This window comes from Syngnathus floridae, chromosome 8 (genome assembly GCF_059516105.1).
Source record: "Syngnathus floridae isolate MCC-2025c chromosome 8, RoL_Sflo_1.0, whole genome shotgun sequence".
NCBI classification, from domain to species: domain Eukaryota; kingdom Metazoa; phylum Chordata; class Actinopteri; order Syngnathiformes; family Syngnathidae; genus Syngnathus; species Syngnathus floridae.
Genome location: NC_142420.1, coordinates 1,386,049 through 1,404,164, shown reverse-complemented (window position 1 = coordinate 1,404,164; position 18,116 = coordinate 1,386,049). Strand labels below are relative to the sequence as shown.

Below are 18,116 nucleotides of genomic sequence, written 5' to 3'. Positions count from 1 at the left end.
GCTATCCTGCTTGAACATGTGACACTGCTAGGGCCTCAAAAACAACAAAATCGAAGTAATTAAAGAAGAATACCATACTTTTGTAAATGCTTTCCTGGGTTTATTTTATTACATTTTATTTATTGTTTATATTATTTTATGTCCTAATAAATGTCACTGTGCTAACAAGATACTCCGGAGGGAATAGGAAACGAAGAAGAAGACGAATAATTTATCACTATTATTATTATGGATGTTGCTATTTATTTATTTTAATTGCACTGCACGCCATCGCATTGAAGTGCCAAACAGGGATGACGACATAGTAGTCGAAGTACACATGAACCGGAAGTAGATAGATTGACCTTGGAAAAACAACAAAGTTCTTTCCACAACAGTCGTTCTCTTTCTATTTGTATAGATTAAATCTTTACGTGGGATGAAGTTTTTCTCCGTCACTTGCCTATTTAAACTGACTGCAAATTCCTATGTTGGCTTCCAAAGCGAACAAGCTCGTCCAGCGACTGCGGTCACCATTTAAACGGCGGCGGTATGGCGGCGTCGCCACGGGGGAAAGCTCCCCGGGTTCTGGTTCCTCACGGCTGGTTTTGGGCATCGAAACGAGCTGCGACGACACCGGAGCGGCCGTGCTCAACGAGACGGGTTCTATACTGGGGGAGTCCCTACACTCCCAGAAAGAGGTGCACCTCAGGTGAGCATCCTCTCTTCACCTGCCATTACCAAATGAGCAATGTGGTGCCTTGACTTGTGTTGTCATAGAATGAATTAAACTTTTGTTTAGGCACCACTGTAACCCCATAAACATCGAAAATTGCTTCCCTGAGTTAAGGTCTCCCACTGCAGGACAGGCGGCATCATCCCCACTGTGGCCCAGCAGCTTCACAGGGAACACATAGAGCGCGTAGTCCATGAGGCGTTGGAGCGGAGCGGCGTGGACCCGCGTCAGCTGTCCGCCGTGGCCACCACGGTGAAGCCGGGCCTGGCCCTGAGCTTGGGTGTGGGCCTGGAGTTCAGCCTCAGTTTTGTGAGGCGCCACAGGACGCCCTTCATCCCCATCCACCACATGGAGGCCCACGCCCTGACTGTCCGCCTACTCCAGCCGGTCCCCTTCCCCTTCCTGGTGCTGCTCGTGTCAGGCGGGCACTCGCTGCTCGCCGTGGCTCGCGGCGTGGACGATTTTCTTCTACTGGGTCGCACACTGGATGAAGCTCCAGGTGATACTCTGGATAAAGTGAGACACGTTGGAGTCTTACACCGCCCACCAAAGTGCCCCGCCCTGCCGTGTAATGCATTTGGGCGGATGTTTTTGTGTGCATCCACAGGTGGCGAGACGTCTGTCGCTGACCAAGCACCCGCTTTGCACCGCGCTGAGCGGAGGACAGGCCATCGAGCTGCTGGCCCGGGACGGCGACCGCTTAAGGTTTCCTTTCAAGACACCCATGGGACAAACATACGACTGCAGTTTCTCTTTTGCCGGCCTACGAAATCAAATTAAAATGACCATAGAAAAAAAAGAAGCGAAGGAAGGTACGAGTGCAGAGTGGGAAGATGGCAACAAAAATGTTCCCGTGCATATTTTGTTGTTTGAAAAAGGAAAAGCAACTGAGATCATTGGTAGAATAAGTTCTTCTTCTTTCCCTCCATCCGCAGGAATCAAACAGGGAACTCTGCTCTCCTGCGTCAACGACATTGCGGCGGCGACGCAGCACACGGTCGCGTGTCATCTGGCCAAGCGCACGCATCGCGCCGTCCTCTTTTGTAAAGCCAACGGACTGCTGCCCTCGCTCGCGCCCACACTGGTGAGTGCGCGTGTCGCCAAATGCCAAATTATGCAAGCATGATACATGAAGTCGATTTTCAAATCGTAAACTTGACCGGCAAATGTCCTCGGTTCCAGGTTGTGTCGGGAGGCGTGGCCAGCAACCAGTATATCCGCAAAGCTCTGGGCGTCATCACCGAGGCAACGGGCCTCCGCCTACTCTGCCCTCCGGCCAAATTCTGCACTGACAACGGCGTGATGATCGCTTGGTGCGTCACCACGATTTTTATGAAGTGACACGATTTGAATCAATTCAAATTGACCCGTTTGCAGGAACGGTGTTGAGCGACTCAAGGAAGGGAAGGGAATTTTGCCTCCAGACGCAGAGGTCAGCTACCAGCCAAAGTACGTGCGTGCGTTTGGGTCATGATATTTCAGAATTTTCGCCACTGAAACGTGGTGTTGCAGGGCACCGCTGGGCGTGGACCTGACGTCACAAGTGAAGGCGGCCGCCATCAGAGTGCCGTCCATCCAGATCAACATCTCATAAACTTGCAACCCGATGTAACAGACGCAAAGCACATGGGACGTGATGTCAGCTCGGACTGCAGCTGTCAAGATTTTATTTGATTTTTTTTCCCCTTGACATTTTCTGACACTAAAGTGTCCTTAAAACGTACACAGATCTCAAACCACCATTATGAAATCAATTCCAACATTCTCATCTCTTGGCAACTTTTCCTGAATGAGCCATTAAAGACGCAAACGCCTCTATCGAGCGAACACAAATCTTCTTTGCACTTGTACAAAATGAAACCCTTTCTGGATTTTGTTTTTAACTTCAGTGCCTTCAGACCCAAAATACATTTGTGGACGATAAAAATGTTCAAAAAGAAAGGAACGTACTACCGGCCGAGAGGACTAGAGCTCGTCGTGTTGATAAATGTTGTACTCCTTGGCACTGATGATCCCGTCTTTGTCCGTGTCGGTCTTGCGGAAGATATCTGTGATGACCTTCTCGAAGTAGGCGTCGTCTCCTGGTTTGCCGTTTTTTTCAAACTCCATCCTCAAGTGGGCCTTGATCTGAGAGTACGGGCAAAAGTTGAGAAAGCAATTTTTTGCGTAGGGATCCCGCCGTTGTTCCTACCTCGGCCTTTGTGAGACTTCGGTCTTGGTCGGTGTCCACTTGTCCAAAAGCTTCCATGCTGCGTGGACCTCGGGACACGGAGTAGACCTCCACTTGAAAGACCACCGTCGCGTTGGGTGGTACAGGACCTGGATTTAAGAGACTTTTAAATTATTTGCATACCCGTAGTTGTTTTTTTGGAGGGGGGCTAGATGTATCTTGGTGAAGTGCTGCTTCCACAAGTGAAAAATAGAAACCACTAAAGCGAATTCAATTCAACAAGACCCCCCACCCCCCCACCCCACACTCAGGTTTGCATGCATTGCAGACTGGTGCAAAGGCAAGTCAATGAAGTGAGCAGAAGTCAAGTGTAGAAGCTTAAAACCTGAGCGCATGCTTACGGTCATGCCACGAAGAGACGAAAAAGGGGACGTGAGGGCCTCCCCTCAGCTAGAGGAGCTGCAAGGCAAAGACACAATGTGAAAGAAGATCCGATTGGACAGAGACACCAGCGACGATGGCGTCCACACCTTTGCCTTTCTCTCCAAAGGCCAAGGAGGGTGGAATGGTGATTTTTCTCTTCTCCCCCGCGCACATGTCAAGCATCCCGATGTCCAGACCCTTGATGACTTGCCCTACGCCCAGGATGAACCACTGCGGATGACCGGCTTTGTCGTGGCGGCTGAAATAATGGCCAGGTGAGATTTTTTATTTCTCCATCATCACATTTCCAAGCATGCTTTGTAACGCTCCAGATAAAAAGTTGTTCTTTATTTGCTCTGGTGTCTTTAATAGACAAGGGAACATCTCTAGCATTTCTTAAATTAAGGTGTGTTGAGACTTTAACAACATACAATGCATTTGAGAAAGGCATTTAAATAAAACCATAAAAACCTGCAGTAGAACTGAGTTCCATCTTTCGCGAGGAAGCCATCGTAGTGGACGTTCATCAGGTCTCCTTTCTTGCTCTTTTTTTCGCACGTGTCAGGCTGCTGCACCACCTCGATCTTGACCTCATCGTCCGCCCAAACGCTCGCAAAACGGAGTTGAGCGCACACAAAGACGCACAGTGTGTAGTAGCTCACCAACTTGCACATGTTTGAGCAACACGGTGCGACGTCCGTCTATCTGCTGCAGTCGTGGCAACTTTTCCCCTTCCGGCGTGTGGACACTAGAGGGCGTGGTGGAGGAAAAAACTTGGGATTTGTTGCCCTCAGTCTCGTTTGACAGGTATAATTGCCTGTACTGGTTTGTTTTTGATCCGCTGCAACAACAAAAAAAAAAAAGAGACTAATATTGAAAAAGGACTTTGTGAGATTAGCTGGTGAACAGTTTAGGATATGTCCCCGTACTGCTAGTAGAGAGCTGAAACAGGCTTGTAAGTCGATGTACCTCTCTCGGCAAATATGATCCCCTCATATTGTACTGTACACACTTACTGTAAGTAAACGTCATAGGTGACGTCGCCATCTTTTACCCAATGGAAGCGGATGTGGGTGTGACCTTGCGTCTGTATTTATAAATAGGCGCCGGTGTATTATGAGTCATCGCCTCAGACGTCCTAACGTGTGTTCATTCGTCTTTTTCCACGCGGGACCTTCTTCTTCTAATCCAAGCAACGCGTCTTCAATAACCCGACGGGGATTGAAATGTTCCATTTTAGAATCGCCACAGCGCTCAAGGAGTTGTTGAAAGCCAACCTCAAGTGTCCATCGGTCGGGTTGCTCGCGAGCCGCCACCGGTGCTCGGGCGCCGCCTCCTCCACCGGACTCAAGCTCCTCAATGGCCGCGCGTACCCGGCGGCGTCCGTCCATCTGCGGTCATACTGCGCGAAGGCTGGGAGCGAGCTGAAGCTAGACGAACCTAAGAAGAAGAACGACGACATTGATGCGGCCGCAGAGAAGTAAGGCGGCTACCGTCGTGGCTTCTTGTACCTACCTTAGTTCGCGTGCTGTCTGGAGCTCAATGACAGGATGTCACCGGGCCCGTATTTATGGCGTCATATTTGGTCGATTCCCTATTCTGTATTTAAAACACGCCAAACGGAACCAAAAGTCATGTGCAACAGTCCACTGGAAGTGGAATTAACCGCTTATATGAAGCAGAAGTCAAACATCGACATGCGCGTGGTTCTGCCGCTAATATGTGCCGTTGTAATGGCGCAAATAGCGCTTGGCGCTGAGTGCTGAAATGTAAACACGCCGACTTAAAGTACATACTATGCCTGTACTCCTTCTGTTTGTTTACGTTTAGATTATCAACATGCTTAGTGAGAGGCTTTAAAAAAAAAAAAAAAAGAGGCAAATCTAAACATCCAGTTGTGGTAGCTGGGAAAACAAGAAACACGAGCCAAAAGCTCCAAAAAAAAAACGGTAATACCACCGTAATGAACTGAAAACCGCAATTGCTAAACAGCAATTACTGTACTTTAAATGAGCTTCCGACCCTTGCTTGTACATCCATGCCTGCAGTTTCTGCTGCCTTTTGATATTTCCACTCAGCAGAAAAGAGCTACGAGAAGATTATGACCTTGACCAACAGGTAGACCAAGCTCGGTGCTAGTGTGCAAACGTTTTGCTTGAGGTATGTGAAACAGCAACATTCCACAGTAAAAATGAAAGTGTGTGTCTCAGAACCAAGGGTGCAGTGAAAAGCAGCATTTGCCATTATGCAAATTTGTAGGAAACAACTCTGTGCAACTGCTAATTTTTATCCGGTTACTTGATTAGGCTACCAGCTCCAAATTAAATCCCATTGTGTGCCAAACCGTAGCGCTTGGTGGGAACCGACTGACAGCATTTAGGACACATGACATGGCAGCAGGACACGGTGCCAAATGTCTAAATGGGGTAGGTAGGTAGGTAGCGACACCCTCTTAAAAAAATCCCAGCGAGCTCTCTTCAAAGTTAATTGAGACTGGAGCTGACAAAGTCGATTAGCTCGGCACGCAACGCGGGGGGGAGTGCTATTTAAAAGCTTTCATTATGGCCGTGAATCAAGTCTGAATCAAAATTTTCCACGCACTGCTCCTACATGAACATCGCTTCTTGGGAAACAAACATAAGAGGAGGCTGAAGATGCACAGCAAAACTTGAGAGAGGGAGCTGACTGACTGGTGTGCGTGTGAAGGATTAAGTTATCGCAACAAAAGCAAAGTAAGGCCTCGTGATAATGTGTTGGATGACGGACAGAAATAGAAAGCAGAAGCCGTCTTTGAGAGTCAACTAGGCACGATAAGCTGCCCAGCAGACCAAATGATTACGTTGATCTGCTATGACATGTACAAATAATCGCCGTGACACATTTCAAAGTTGTGACAGACGCACTACTCATGGGGCTCAATGGCATTACTAGGGTTAAAGTTCATCCAGCCACCAAACGCACTCGGATTCGAGACTTTCACACTCACCTTGAACAGCTCGGCTGGGATGTTTGCGCGTTATTTATAACCTCGTGACGTGCTGTAAAAAAAAAAAAGGGCAATATTGTCAGTGGTGGTGGGGGGGGGGACACAGTCTTGCGAAAATATCGTCAGTGGGGGCAAAAGAGTCTTGCGAAAAGCATCATCCATGTGCAACACAAGCACGCACACACATCATTTTGCAGTGATTTCAAAAGGGGAACATTTGGCGCTTTGGAGTGGTGTGACTTTTTTGTCCCAATCGGCGTGTGAACAGGACTGCCGTGTTGACTCTATTAATCCGAGCGTCACAGACAATTTGGCGGGGCTCAAGGCCGGAGAATCCCCGGAATTCGACCTTGCCACTTTTACCAGCAAACCGCAATTTTTTATTTTTGCATCAACGGGGAAAACGACAACAATGAATCAGCTGTGGAATCCGATGACACTCAACTTCCGCCTCCACGGGTGAAAATGCAATCAATACGGAACGGATGCTTTTAGCGTCTTCACGGATGCTCTTCTCCCTGCGGCTTGTGTCGTCACGGTAGCAGCCTTGACCCCGCTGCCGTTATCGATCCTTTTTGACGGTGCCTCTCAGACTACTGGGAGCGATTTTGAATGTGCCACTGATATCTGTGGAGTGAACAGTATCAGCAGCAGCAAATGTTAGCATTGGATTTCACCCAATTCTTGTTCGTTCGCATAACAGAGTTGTTTTTTATTAGCAAGTTGCAGGACATGAGCAACAAGATGAGCTTTACGTTGCAAACGGCTTGTTGTTTTCCCCCCACCTAGGAGAAGAAATGCCGGCATCCTGCCCAGTCTGGAGGATTTGCTCTTCTACACAGTCGCCGAAGGTCAAGAAACTATTCCGGCGCATAAATTCCTCACGGTAAGTCCTGCAATTGCTTTTATTTTCACATTTGACGATTTTCCAAAACGCAACCAATTTGGTGTCGATTCTTCGCTTTCGTTGGGGTTGCTGCTCGGAATGGCCTTCAACGTCCTAAAAGCGCCCTCTGGAATTTTTTTAATTCCCATAATGATGTGTAATTGGGCCGATTTTGACTGGCTATCAGATAACGAGCGGTGAATTAAAGGCTGATGTTTCTTATCTTATCTTTTGAGGCTCTTAAAAGCACAGGACTTCGCAGCGGAGATCCCCGACTGAAAGAATGTATGGAAACACTGAAAGAGACCTTAAAGCGCTCTCCGGACGGCGTCACCTTGGACAGGCAGCAGTTCAAGAAGTGAGTGAGAGGAACACACATAACTAAGGCCATGTGGTTTCTCTCTTGTGCTTCCGGCCATTTGAAGTTGTTCCATCAAGCACTATGACGGACGGCGGCCATCTTCTCAATATGGGTTCATGGCGGCTGAAGCCATGAACCGCCATATTGTCCATGAAGCCTCTTCATCGACAAACCGAAGTTTGTTTCACATCGGAGTTGCGAACTCGATGAGCAAACTATTTTTTTTTTTTTTTCCCCCTGCTCTTAGTTGCATGCGGTGGCTGTGTTTGAGCATGCTATTTGTTTGTGGTCTTGTTCATCAGGTGTGTCCAGAGCAACATTATCCTGCTCACGCAGGCCTTCCGCAAGAAGTTCGTCATCCCCGACTTCCAGTCCTTCACTTCCCACATTGACGAGCTCTACGAGAAGGCCAAATCGCTCTCTGACGGGCAGGTTTGTCCGTAGATCCACGTCACTTTTGTTTTCTCGCATGATCATGCGTTAACTTTGGCCTTGAAGCAAAAAAAGATAGCAGCTTGTGTATCAATCATGAATCACGTGGTCCTTGTGCTTGCTGTCCTGACTGGAGGATTCATGAAGAAGTGTCACATTTTTCAAGCTGTGCCTGTGATGTTCTTTCTTCAGATTATTTTTTTTCCCCTCCTCTTCTTTCAGGTGGCTGACTACATTCCTCAACTTGCCAAATTCAGCCCAGACATGTGGGCTGTCTCTCTGTGCACGGTGGATGGTCAGAGGTGAGGGGGAGGGGCGGGCTGAATAGCTTCATCAGTAGGCAGGCTTGTATGCATGCCATCAACATAGCTGTAGAACTTGACAGAATTTGCTCACGTAAACAGTCCTGGTCTGAGTACGGACCCCTGCGGGACACCGGGACTAAGTGCACTGATGTTTACAGAGTGTAGGCAATTTTGGGTGGTTCCTTTTGGACCAATAACATGCTCTCGTAAGCACCACCTACCTCCCAGTTACAAAAGCTTTGTCTGTTGCAGACACACCGTGGGCGACACCAAGGTCCCCTTCTGTCTGCAGTCGTGCGTCAAGCCTCTCAAGTACGCCGTGGCCGTCAACGACTACGGCACCGAATACGTGCACAGTTTCATTGGCAAGGAGCCCAGCGGCCTGCGTTTCAACAAGCTCTTTCTGGATGAAGACGGTGAGTAGATTGGACCCACCACACCTTTTGTTCTTTCTTTCTTTTCTTTCTTTCCTACGCCATGAGGAAATTCCTTCATTTGAAGTCATGCCGTGCCAGTCGGTGCGGTCGAAGGTGACGCAACCTGGCCGCTTAGCGAGGGACTCGCTTAACCGCATTGTTTTTATCTCACGTCAAGCCGGCCCGGCAAATGATTAACCGGCAAACAAACAGCGACGTCTGTGGCTTTACGATCTCGCTTTGCAACACGGGTTAGCAATTACTAATCGAGCGTTTGATGCTTTGCAGATAAGCCCCACAACCCCATGGTGAACGCCGGCGCCATTGTTTGTACTTCTCTGATAAAGGTAAAAGCTTTTTTTTTTTTTTTTTTCTCTTTCACTTCACTGAGTGTCGACGCTAAACCAAATGTAGCTCTTTGTACCTACAAATACGAGTCACGGTTTCTTGCTGAGGTGTTGCCGCACCGTACGTTTGAGCGGTCGTTGGACTTGGCGTTGCGCCTCGTCCAAGAACGTCCAACGTGGTTGTACTTGTGGAAGGACCCCGATTGCCGATTGACACAAGTGTTGATATGCGTCAACACATTCCAAACTTTGGACTCAACAGCCAAACCTACGCTCCATTTCAGACTGCGCGAGGATTGCGGCCGGTTTGGCTTCATTCCAAAGATCGATACGCGGTCGTCTTGCCTCATCGCGCCGACGGATGACAGTTGTGCAGGGCTTTTGTTTGAGCAAATTCGATTTGATCTGCGCTTGTTACGAAACACTGCCTCGGTTGCCTCTATGTAGTACGATCGCGAGGCAGAATATCTACAAGTAAACGGAGCAACAAGAACCCATCATGACCTTTCGAAAATATCATCCAGGCAAACAGTCCTTGTGATATTTCAAATATTTCAATGATTTGAAATGATAGGATCGATTCAAGGACATAAACTTTCACGCTCGATTTGTTTTTGTTTTTTTTGGAACAGCAATCTTGCTAGCTTGCTTTGTTTTTGTTTGCGACAGCTTCCAGGCTAAACCCTCAGTCAACATACCTCCTTGGCACCATTTACTACTTTCCTATGAGCCTGGACGGCCTTTTTCTTCCTATAGGTTAGCTTTAAAAAAAATGAAATATATGAATACGCAGGTGATGATTGTTCCTCGAAAAGTAGGAAATGTGCGAGTCTTCCCTCTTTGGCCGACTTTGACGGGGGCAGTGGCCACGTGTGTCTGCATTTTGCAAGTGGTTGGGAATGCCCCATTTGGACTTGAGCCTGTTTTGGGCGGGCGGCTCGCTCATTCTCCCTCGTCTACCGCTGGGCCAAGTAAGACTTTTGTGGCGAAGAGAGTAAAAGCGTGCCGGAAAAGTATTCTTTTCACATTTGGTGACAGCAATTAGTCTCCCCCTCCCTCCCCAAAGTGTTGCGTGGTGCTACACATACTATTGCTGTTTTTGTATGTTGCATATTTTCCAGACTTAGGAACTGTGGGAAATAATGACTGCTGCTGCAGGTCAAATGACGTTGGTAATTTTTTCTTCCTTTTCCATATCTTTTTCCTCGCACTCCCCTCTGCCCCCATTCCCCCCCCCTTACCTTCTCTTCTCCAATCAGCCTGTAGAAATCCTTTGTAGTGACTCTCCATCCGTGCATCTTTGTTTTCTATTTCTTCTGCACAGTTAAGTGGAGAACCTAAAAATACAGAAGAAATTCATATTTGGGGGGTATAAAAAAAAAAAAAACATGTCACATGTAAAACGATGAACAAATGCATGTCCATTTAATACTTTGTGTTCTCTCGGTGCTCATCGGCAGCCCTGGCAAAGGCGACGTGCTTAAAATAGCCAAAAAAGAAAAACCATACTTGCAAATGCATTCAGCAACATTTGACATGCATTCCCATTTCAACAAAGATAACAGCAACACAAGTGGCCCAAATTCTTTGCAGTGATTTCTAAAGGTAAACACAGGAAGGGAGGGGCTGTGCTTTCAAACAGCTTTTTTGCACATAATCACCTCATTTTAATTTTGTAATTTTGTCTACTAAACGGCCAGCCAGCCAGCCAGCCAGGCAAGTACAAAAGCGTTTCCTTCCTGGTAACCTCGACACAAATCTGTAGCCATTCTCTTTAACTCATAGCATTACTATGTGATTTGACGCCTGTTTGTAAGCATCTATTCATATCTGCTCATTCTTTAGAACTCTGCTGCCGTAGCGTTTTATCATTTGACCGCGACAATGTTTCCACCCGCAAAGGACGGCACGTAACCACTTTGCTTTTTCTTTCTTCTTCTCTCAGCAAGGTGAAGGAAACGCAGAAAAATTTGACTATGTAAGTGTCTGCGCCTCCTGATTCAAATTCACCAAACAAGTTTGCTGATGTCAAGACATTTGTTTTGCCACCAGATCATGAACTTCTTGAAGGACATGGCAGGGAACGAGTACGTCGGTTTCAGCAACGCCACGTGAGTCACTCGCAAACGGCATTTTTTAAGACCGGAGGGGGCTCGGGGTCGCAAAATGGTCACATGACTGAAATGACCTTACAACGCGAGCGTTTTGTTTGCGCAACAGATTCCAGTCGGAGCGCGAGTCAGGAGACAGGAACTTTGCCATCGGCTACTACTTGAAAGAAAAAAAGGTTGGGCGTTGTTTCGCTGCTGCAAATATTCAGCCCCGCCATGAGTGTTTGGCTTTTTGTCTAAAGTCACTTTTTTCCTCCCCTCCCTACAGTGCTTCCCCGAGGGGACCGACATGACGTCTGTGCTGGACCTCTACTTTCAGGTTGCCCATCACTGACGTACCATTGCCAAGTTGGCCTTGTCTACAAATTTACACATTTTAATGTCATTAAAAATTTTTTTTTTAAATTAAATTAATTAAAAAATATATTTTTTAATTTAATCAAATATTAATATTTTTTTCAATTCCATTTATAAGTGGGTAGAAAAGGGCAATGAATCAGTGTATGATTAAAACTCTACTCACTTTTGGGCCCTTCAGCTGTGCTCCATCGAGGTGAACTGCGAGAGCGCCAGCGTGATGGCGGCCACGCTGGCCAACGGCGGCATCTGTCCCATCTCGGGCGAGCGCGTTCTCAGCCCCGAGGCGGTGAGGAACACCCTCAGCCTCATGCATTCCTGCGGCATGTACGACTTCTCCGGACAGTTTGCCTTCCACGTAAGTGCAAAAGACACTCGAAGGGGGATTGGGGGGGGGGGGGATTTCGAGCCAATTTTTTTTTTTTCATTTCTGATAATGGCTCAAATTGACCTAAGAAGACGAGAAAGGTTTAAAAAGCCTGCCACCATGTGATCACGTTTTCTGTGACTTTTGAGTTTTGTATCTCCAAGTCGTTGGTCTTCTGTACATTCCACCACGTCATTCCATACATTTCCCCCTGAGGCACTTCGAACTTGGGCTTGTCTTAACGATCCTGCACAGCTACTGTTCCCTTTAGAGTTCACGTATGGTGTCCTTCCTGTTTTTCCCGCGCTAGGTGGGTCTGCCGGCCAAGTCGGGCGTGGCGGGCGGGATCCTGCTGGTGGTGCCCAACGTGATGGGCATCATGTGCTGGTCGCCGCCCTTGGACAAAATGGGCAACTCGGTCAGAGGGATTCACTTCTGCACGGTACGGAAGTCATCCTTTGCTATTTTTAGGGCGGGCCTCCCTCGGGAAATACGTACCAAGTCTTAATGTATTGTGTGGCCTGATCGCCGAATGATAATAATAACCTCTCGTGACATTCTGGACGAGATGGAAGTGAGCCACGGTGTTCTAATCCTATTTAGCAGTAAGTCATTGAGTAAGACACGGGCTGGCCCGGATTCTGCCGGTCAGGAAAACAAATGAGCTTTCTACTCAAGTGTCATTTGCATTGCAGGAACTGGTGGAACTCTTTAATTTCCACAACTACGACAACTTGAGGCACTTTGCAAAGAAGCACGATCCTCGCCGGGAGGGAGGAGAACAGCGGGTAAGGACACGGAAACACAAATGTGCGTGTGCGCGCGCGCTGTAGCAGTTGGGCGGTATTGACGTAAACCTGCCGACACAAACGTTGGTCTTCGCTTTGCGGTCCAATTTGTGACTCCTTTGTTATTCGTGCAGCCATTGCGCCGACCCTTGGACTATGAGAGCCTCCAACAGGAGCTCGCTCTGAAAGCCCCCCTTTGGAAAAAAGTCTCGGCCACCGAGTCGCACCAGGATACCTCCACCACCGTAGTCTATAGGATGGACAACGTCAGCGAGTAGATCTGCTCAGTGGCGTAAACGAACATTATCGCAACCGCGTCACCCTTAAATATTGCACCACTATTTATTGCTTGTGAAGCTGTTACGACTGGGTTTTTTTCTTTTTTTGGTTTCTTAAAACTGTGACAGATGTAAGGGATTCATTACTGACCGTTTATTTTTCCACCCGACCCGCTAGCTGCCTTAGTGTGTACACGACCTGGTGACTTAGTCGCACGCAATACAAGCTCACTTTTGTTCAGCACTTAACATTTGAAACCAAAAGGTGTGAGTCCGTGTGCGTGTGCGTGTGTTTTTTTTTCTAAAATTAACCTCATTGAATGGTTGATTGATTGGAGCTAAAAGTAAACTTCCACACGCGTTAAACATACACACAAATGTGTATGTCTTGTATTAATAATAATCTAGCCATTTTTTGCCCTCAAATGTATTCATGTTTAATATCTATATCGTATTAAACAATCGGTTAACCGATTTACTGTAAATAATAAAACTGGTTGAGTAAAATTTGACATATTTACATTATTTAGGCAAACAATTTGTCACTATTTAGAATTCAGAATTAAAGATGAAAACAAATTATTTTTATTGGTAGAAACTTGGACAGTTATTTAATGTTATTGAACCCCCCCCATTTTGTGGAAAAACTTATCAGCCTCAAATATATCCCTGATTATTCACAAATTTGATTAATTTGAATTTAAATACAACTTTTATTTATTTGTATTTTTTTTTTTTTTTTTTTTTTACACATTGTTTTGCGCTGGCCCAAATCAGACAAATTGGCTGTCCGGGTCAAGAGATGCGAAACGTCTGTGCGGTACCGCTACTCAGTTTCGGGATTCACTCATTCCGCTCGTAACGGGGTGCTGCAAACCGGCGCTACCTACTAGCTTAGCTCGTTACAAACTGTGCCGACGGGCGATCCTAAGATAAAAAAACTGGGTGTCTTTTAACCCTCCTGTTACATTGCTAGCGCATAAAGAAATAGTTGCTGGCCTTGATTTTAAGCTACGTTTGTATGTTTCAAGTCTCTATTCATATTAACCCATTCCTAATAATAAGAACGCCTGTGCGTGTTCAACGGCGCAATCCAAAGAGCCAGTTAAATGGGAATAAAGTATTCTCAAATAAGTGACCTTAGCATGAATTATTGCTCCACTTGTCCTGGCCAGCCAAGCGCGGGCAAAGTTTTGCAAAGGCGGACATATTACACATATTATGGAAACGGCACCTTTTGTAGCATATCGGTGGCCTGCCTGCCTCCCTGTCGACTGTGACGACCTTTAGGCCTTAGGAGGGGGAAAAAAAAATCATAGGTACATAACATGTCTCCTTTAAAAAGTTTTGCAGTCTTGTCTCAATTTAGCGTTATTCCTCAGATCGTCACGACGGGTCCTCCTCAATCTCTCGTTACTCAGACTAGCAATACTTTTGACTTGACTTCAGTTCAACGCTGCTACTGAAATTGCGTCGTCGTGACGATCAGGTTGCAGGCGGTTTTTTCACTGCTTCGTGACTGTTTTGTTTTTTGCAAAGGACAAATGATTCTGCTCAGAAGGGACCTAGCAAGGATGATGAATTTTTCAATCACTTGTATTTACGAGCTGCCTATTTCTTAAGAACGTGTCTGAGATTGCGACGCGCATGAAAAAAGAGCACCGCCCTCAAATGGATGCGCGTGTTCTTTAAATCAGAGCTCTTCAAACTTGCTTCGTTTGAAATCACTTGCGCAACGAATCGGCAGTTCGCTTCTGAACATTCTCCAACAATCGCAAAATCAAACGCAAATCAAAGTCACCGGCAGAGGCTTGTGAATTTTTGTTTTGCTTCTTGACTTGTCATACTCACTGTTTGCATGCACACATTTTTTTGGTGTATCATTTGTATGATAATCATGTAAAATTACAAAATTGTAATGTTATCATGCTTGATTTGTGTCTTGGGACATCATTAATTCTATTCTATATTAAGCTTGACATTGGAAATGTAAGGTTTGCAAGGTTGGCAAAATGACATGTGATTGTTTAAAAAAAGAAGAAATTGTTATCTGAATGAACCTTGCATTTCCAAGTTCATTTTTTCTGTCTTTGGATTTATTTTTTTCTGTCCTCGAGTGTTATCTAAACGTCTCCATAAAATCCACACTTTTTTCATTACCTCATGCTTTTTTGTTTTGTTTTGTTTTGTTTTGTTTGACTGTGACAGTATATATTTCGATATATGGTATTGTAAAAAAACAAATAAAGCACTTTTAGCGCCTCACATGGACATTTTAAGACTCCACTTCCGTGTTAAAATTGATGCATTTAGCCCAGAATCGACAATTCAGACCTGCTTGCTAAAATGTGTGTGGTAAGGACAAGGTAAAGCTAGGCGACAGCAAAAAAAAAAAAAAAAAAAAAAAACTAGTGTGCTGTTGGACACAAGGAAAAACAGCAAGATCAAAATCACAGCCACAAAAAAACAACACAGCCTGCTAACGTAGTTTCAGGAATAAAAATTACAACCGCAAGACAGTGGTGCTTCGTTTAAAATGCGACCAAAAAAAAAAAGAAGCATTATATAAGCCTTTGTCTTACAAACATCTTCTAGTTTATTGCTAACGCACAAAGCAAAATGTTAGCATTAAATGTCGTGGTAATAATAACGACGCTTTAAACAACTTACACGTTATGGCCACGCATGTAAAGAGAATAGCATTCCAAATCATACATTCTTTATCCTCTTAAAAGCTTCATGGCTGTGGTCAAATACATCTGTAGTATTACACTGCCCCCCGATGGCCAAGGTGCGCAAAACACATTTTTTTTTTACTTTCCATTTAATCTATCCATCCATCCATTATGTGTACCGCTTGTCCCCACGGGGGTCGTAAGAGAGCAAAAAACAAGAATGGCTCTTTGAAGGGCATCGCCAACAGCTGACCAAGGGAAAGGCGCAAGTCACAAAAGTGCACAACGAGCAATTGTGACCGTGTGGTTTGTGTCTTTAGGTCAAATCGGTCATTAACTTGCTGTTTGCCGCCTACACGGGAGACGTCTCCGCACTGAGGAGGTGAAGCGCTATGCACGCATGCTTCTTTATTGGAAAACTGATATTTAGTTTTTAATAACTTTTCATAAATCTACACTGTGGTTCAAATTGACCCACCAGTTTAAAGAAATCCAATCTGTAGGTGGGCTAGGAAAAAAACAAAACAATCACTCTTGGTCATTTTGACTGTATTAGTATTCTAAATTTGGAATCAAATTGACCTTTTTTTTTTACCCATTATTTCTGAATGTACAAATTCCCTTTCTATACGCTTGCACGCACTTCTCCTTTTTTGCTCCAGGTTCGCCTTGTCGTCTATGGACATGGAGCAGAGGGACTACGACTCCAGAACGGCCCTCCACGTGGCTGCGGCTGAGGGTAGCGTCAATCGTCTTTTTCACTTTTAGTCATTTCCTTAATTTGAGCAAACTTGATTAACTTTGCCCAATATAATATACAACACAACTTAGAAGCTTGACATTATACAAGTTAACTGCATACAATTGAATTCTCAGAAAGGTTTGAAGCAATTTTAAGACGCAGAGCCTACCGAGCAACATTTTGGCAGCGAGGCAAAGAAAAAGTATCGCAAAAGTTTGTCCGTGTCCCACTGACCCAAAGTGTGCTTGCAGGTCACACGGAGGTGGCGCGTTTTCTGCTGGAGGCCTGCAAGGTCAACCCGGTCCCCAGAGACAGGTACAGAAAAAGTCTACACCCCCCCACCCCAGCTTCTCCCATGACAAACACGTGGTTGTGCGCGCAGATGGGGGAACACGCCGATGGACGAGGCCGTGCACTTTGGCCACCACGACTTGGTGGCGGTTCTGCAGCCGTACGCCAACAAACAGCGAATGGCCGACGACTCGGGCGACAAGGAGAACGTAGAGAAGAATTTGGACAGTCTGCTGTAGGAGCAGAAGCCGTCGTCCTCCCCGTGTCGACAGGAAACGACCCGGATGGCTATATCGTCTATTATCTCAGTGGAAATTGTGTCTTGTTGAACTGTCGCGCATTCTCTCTTTGCGCTCGTTGCCGTGTGTGGAAACGGGAAAATAGAATTGTATATTTGTGGAGACATTTATTGCAATTGTTTTTAGATAAGCGTTCTACCTATTACTCAACTCACACGAACAAGAATGTATTTGAAATATATTTTCCGGTATGACTCAAAGAGCTCTTTTCCAAAAAGCCAAAATTAAAAAAAATAATTAAAAAATGGTATAAACAATGAACATTTAACTTAAGACTAAAATCAAACAATGGTTGCAAAATTTTTCTTGATGGCATTTTGGAAAAGAACTCCACTCGCAACAGACGCTGATGTGCTGCTTTTTAGAAAATGTACACCAACTAAAGACATAATCTTTTTTTTTTTCTTCTTCCCAGAATCGTGACTATCTGTATTTGTGAAAAAATGTAAAATGGCTGCCGTTTCATGCCAAGGTAATAAATTGGCAAGCACAATGATCTTTGACCTTACACGGTCAATCTTCGCAGTAAAGGAGCACAGTGGAACTCAATCCACAAACTCAGTGTGAAAGGTGGGCCTGTGGCAGGAACATCTTTTTTTTTCTTTTTTTTTGCCTGTCACTAGACATTACTGGCATAGACTGGTAAATGAAGCTGTTTTGTAGCAAATAAATGCTGATTTGGGGACCACTTACATGAAATATGCTCATTCACAACTATAAATGTGATTTTCACCTCGATTTATGACTCATTTCCTACCACGGGAAATAGTTGAACTATTATTGCTATGCATGAATGAATATCTGCTCGCAAATATTTTCAGAATGAACTAAAACCACCAAATTGATAATGAAGGTCTCCTACATCGCACAACAGGATAAACGGTGTTGAGAATTGCTGGATGCACAACTGCGTTAGCATGAATGAATCAAAAAAAGCGTATTGACGAGAAATCTTTCCGGAAATAACACTTGCAACTGAAATTAAGAATGAGCATTACTTACTGTGTGTCGCTCGCGTCGTGGGTCGCGTCATGCGCTTTTTGCATTGCAAACAAAATAAAGTTGAAGGAAAGCGGTCTCCCTGCTTACCGACTTGCCAGGCCACGTGAATCCCGGAACGCCACACCCCCAAATAGAATGACAAATTTGTCACCTTCTCTTATGTTT

The 18,116-nt window shown here is 45.5% G+C and overlaps 3 protein-coding genes across 11 annotated transcripts; 2 read left to right on the top strand and 1 right to left on the bottom strand.

Moving 5' to 3' along the window:
* The first annotated feature begins 318 nt into the window (after positions 1–318).
* Positions 319–3,543, top strand: osgepl1 (O-sialoglycoprotein endopeptidase-like 1). Of its 4 annotated transcripts, none has more exons than XM_088382500.1 (7): positions 319–691; positions 849–1,231; positions 1,323–1,527; positions 1,651–1,799; positions 1,898–2,028; positions 2,093–2,147; positions 2,228–3,543. In XM_088382500.1, the coding sequence occupies exons 1-7, from the start codon at positions 532–534 to the stop codon at positions 2,387–2,389; spliced, it is 1,245 nt and encodes a 414-aa protein (XP_088238626.1). In that variant the 5' UTR covers positions 319–531; the 3' UTR covers positions 2,390–3,543. The 4 variants fall into 4 exon arrangements, with proteins under 4 accessions (XP_088238626.1, XP_088238623.1, XP_088238624.1 ...); XM_088382498.1 differs by having other exon boundaries at positions 320–691; positions 844–1,231; positions 2,228–2,653; XM_088382499.1 differs by having other exon boundaries at positions 322–691; positions 844–1,231; positions 2,093–2,164; positions 2,228–2,626.
* On the bottom strand, positions 2,350–18,071 carry fkbp7 (FKBP prolyl isomerase 7). 5 transcript variants are annotated; one of them, XM_088382507.1, is made up of 9 exons: positions 17,952–18,071; positions 10,283–10,378; positions 6,295–6,346; positions 4,824–4,907; positions 4,586–4,748; positions 3,780–4,149; positions 3,416–3,567; positions 2,907–3,034; positions 2,350–2,842 (listed from the first exon to the last, which is right to left on the bottom strand). In XM_088382507.1, exons 6-9 carry the CDS (start codon positions 3,980–3,982, stop codon positions 2,681–2,683), a joined length of 645 nt encoding a protein of 214 aa, XP_088238633.1. In that variant the 5' UTR covers positions 3,983–4,149; positions 4,586–4,748; positions 4,824–4,907; positions 6,295–6,346; positions 10,283–10,378; positions 17,952–18,071; the 3' UTR covers positions 2,350–2,680. The 5 variants fall into 5 exon arrangements, with proteins under 5 accessions (XP_088238633.1, XP_088238635.1, XP_088238632.1 ...); XM_088382509.1 differs by having other exon boundaries at positions 4,325–4,748; positions 4,824–6,346; XM_088382506.1 differs by having other exon boundaries at positions 4,824–6,346.
* glsb (glutaminase b) lies at positions 4,425–17,687 on the top strand. Of its 2 annotated transcripts, XM_088382495.1 has the most exons (18): positions 4,425–4,788; positions 7,084–7,180; positions 7,417–7,538; positions 7,844–7,973; positions 8,196–8,275; positions 8,531–8,694; positions 8,983–9,041; positions 10,987–11,019; positions 11,094–11,152; positions 11,262–11,328; positions 11,421–11,471; positions 11,691–11,867; positions 12,187–12,318; positions 12,572–12,664; positions 15,938–15,999; positions 16,280–16,356; positions 16,611–16,674; positions 16,742–17,687. In XM_088382495.1, exons 1-18 carry the CDS (start codon positions 4,535–4,537, stop codon positions 16,887–16,889), a joined length of 1,869 nt encoding a protein of 622 aa, XP_088238621.1. In that variant the 5' UTR covers positions 4,425–4,534; the 3' UTR covers positions 16,890–17,687. The 2 variants fall into 2 exon arrangements, with proteins under 2 accessions (XP_088238621.1, XP_088238622.1); XM_088382496.1 differs by lacking the exons at positions 15,938–15,999; positions 16,280–16,356; positions 16,611–16,674; positions 16,742–17,687 and adding an exon at positions 12,799–15,207 and having other exon boundaries at positions 4,426–4,788.
* Positions 18,072–18,116: the final 45 nt, after the last annotated feature.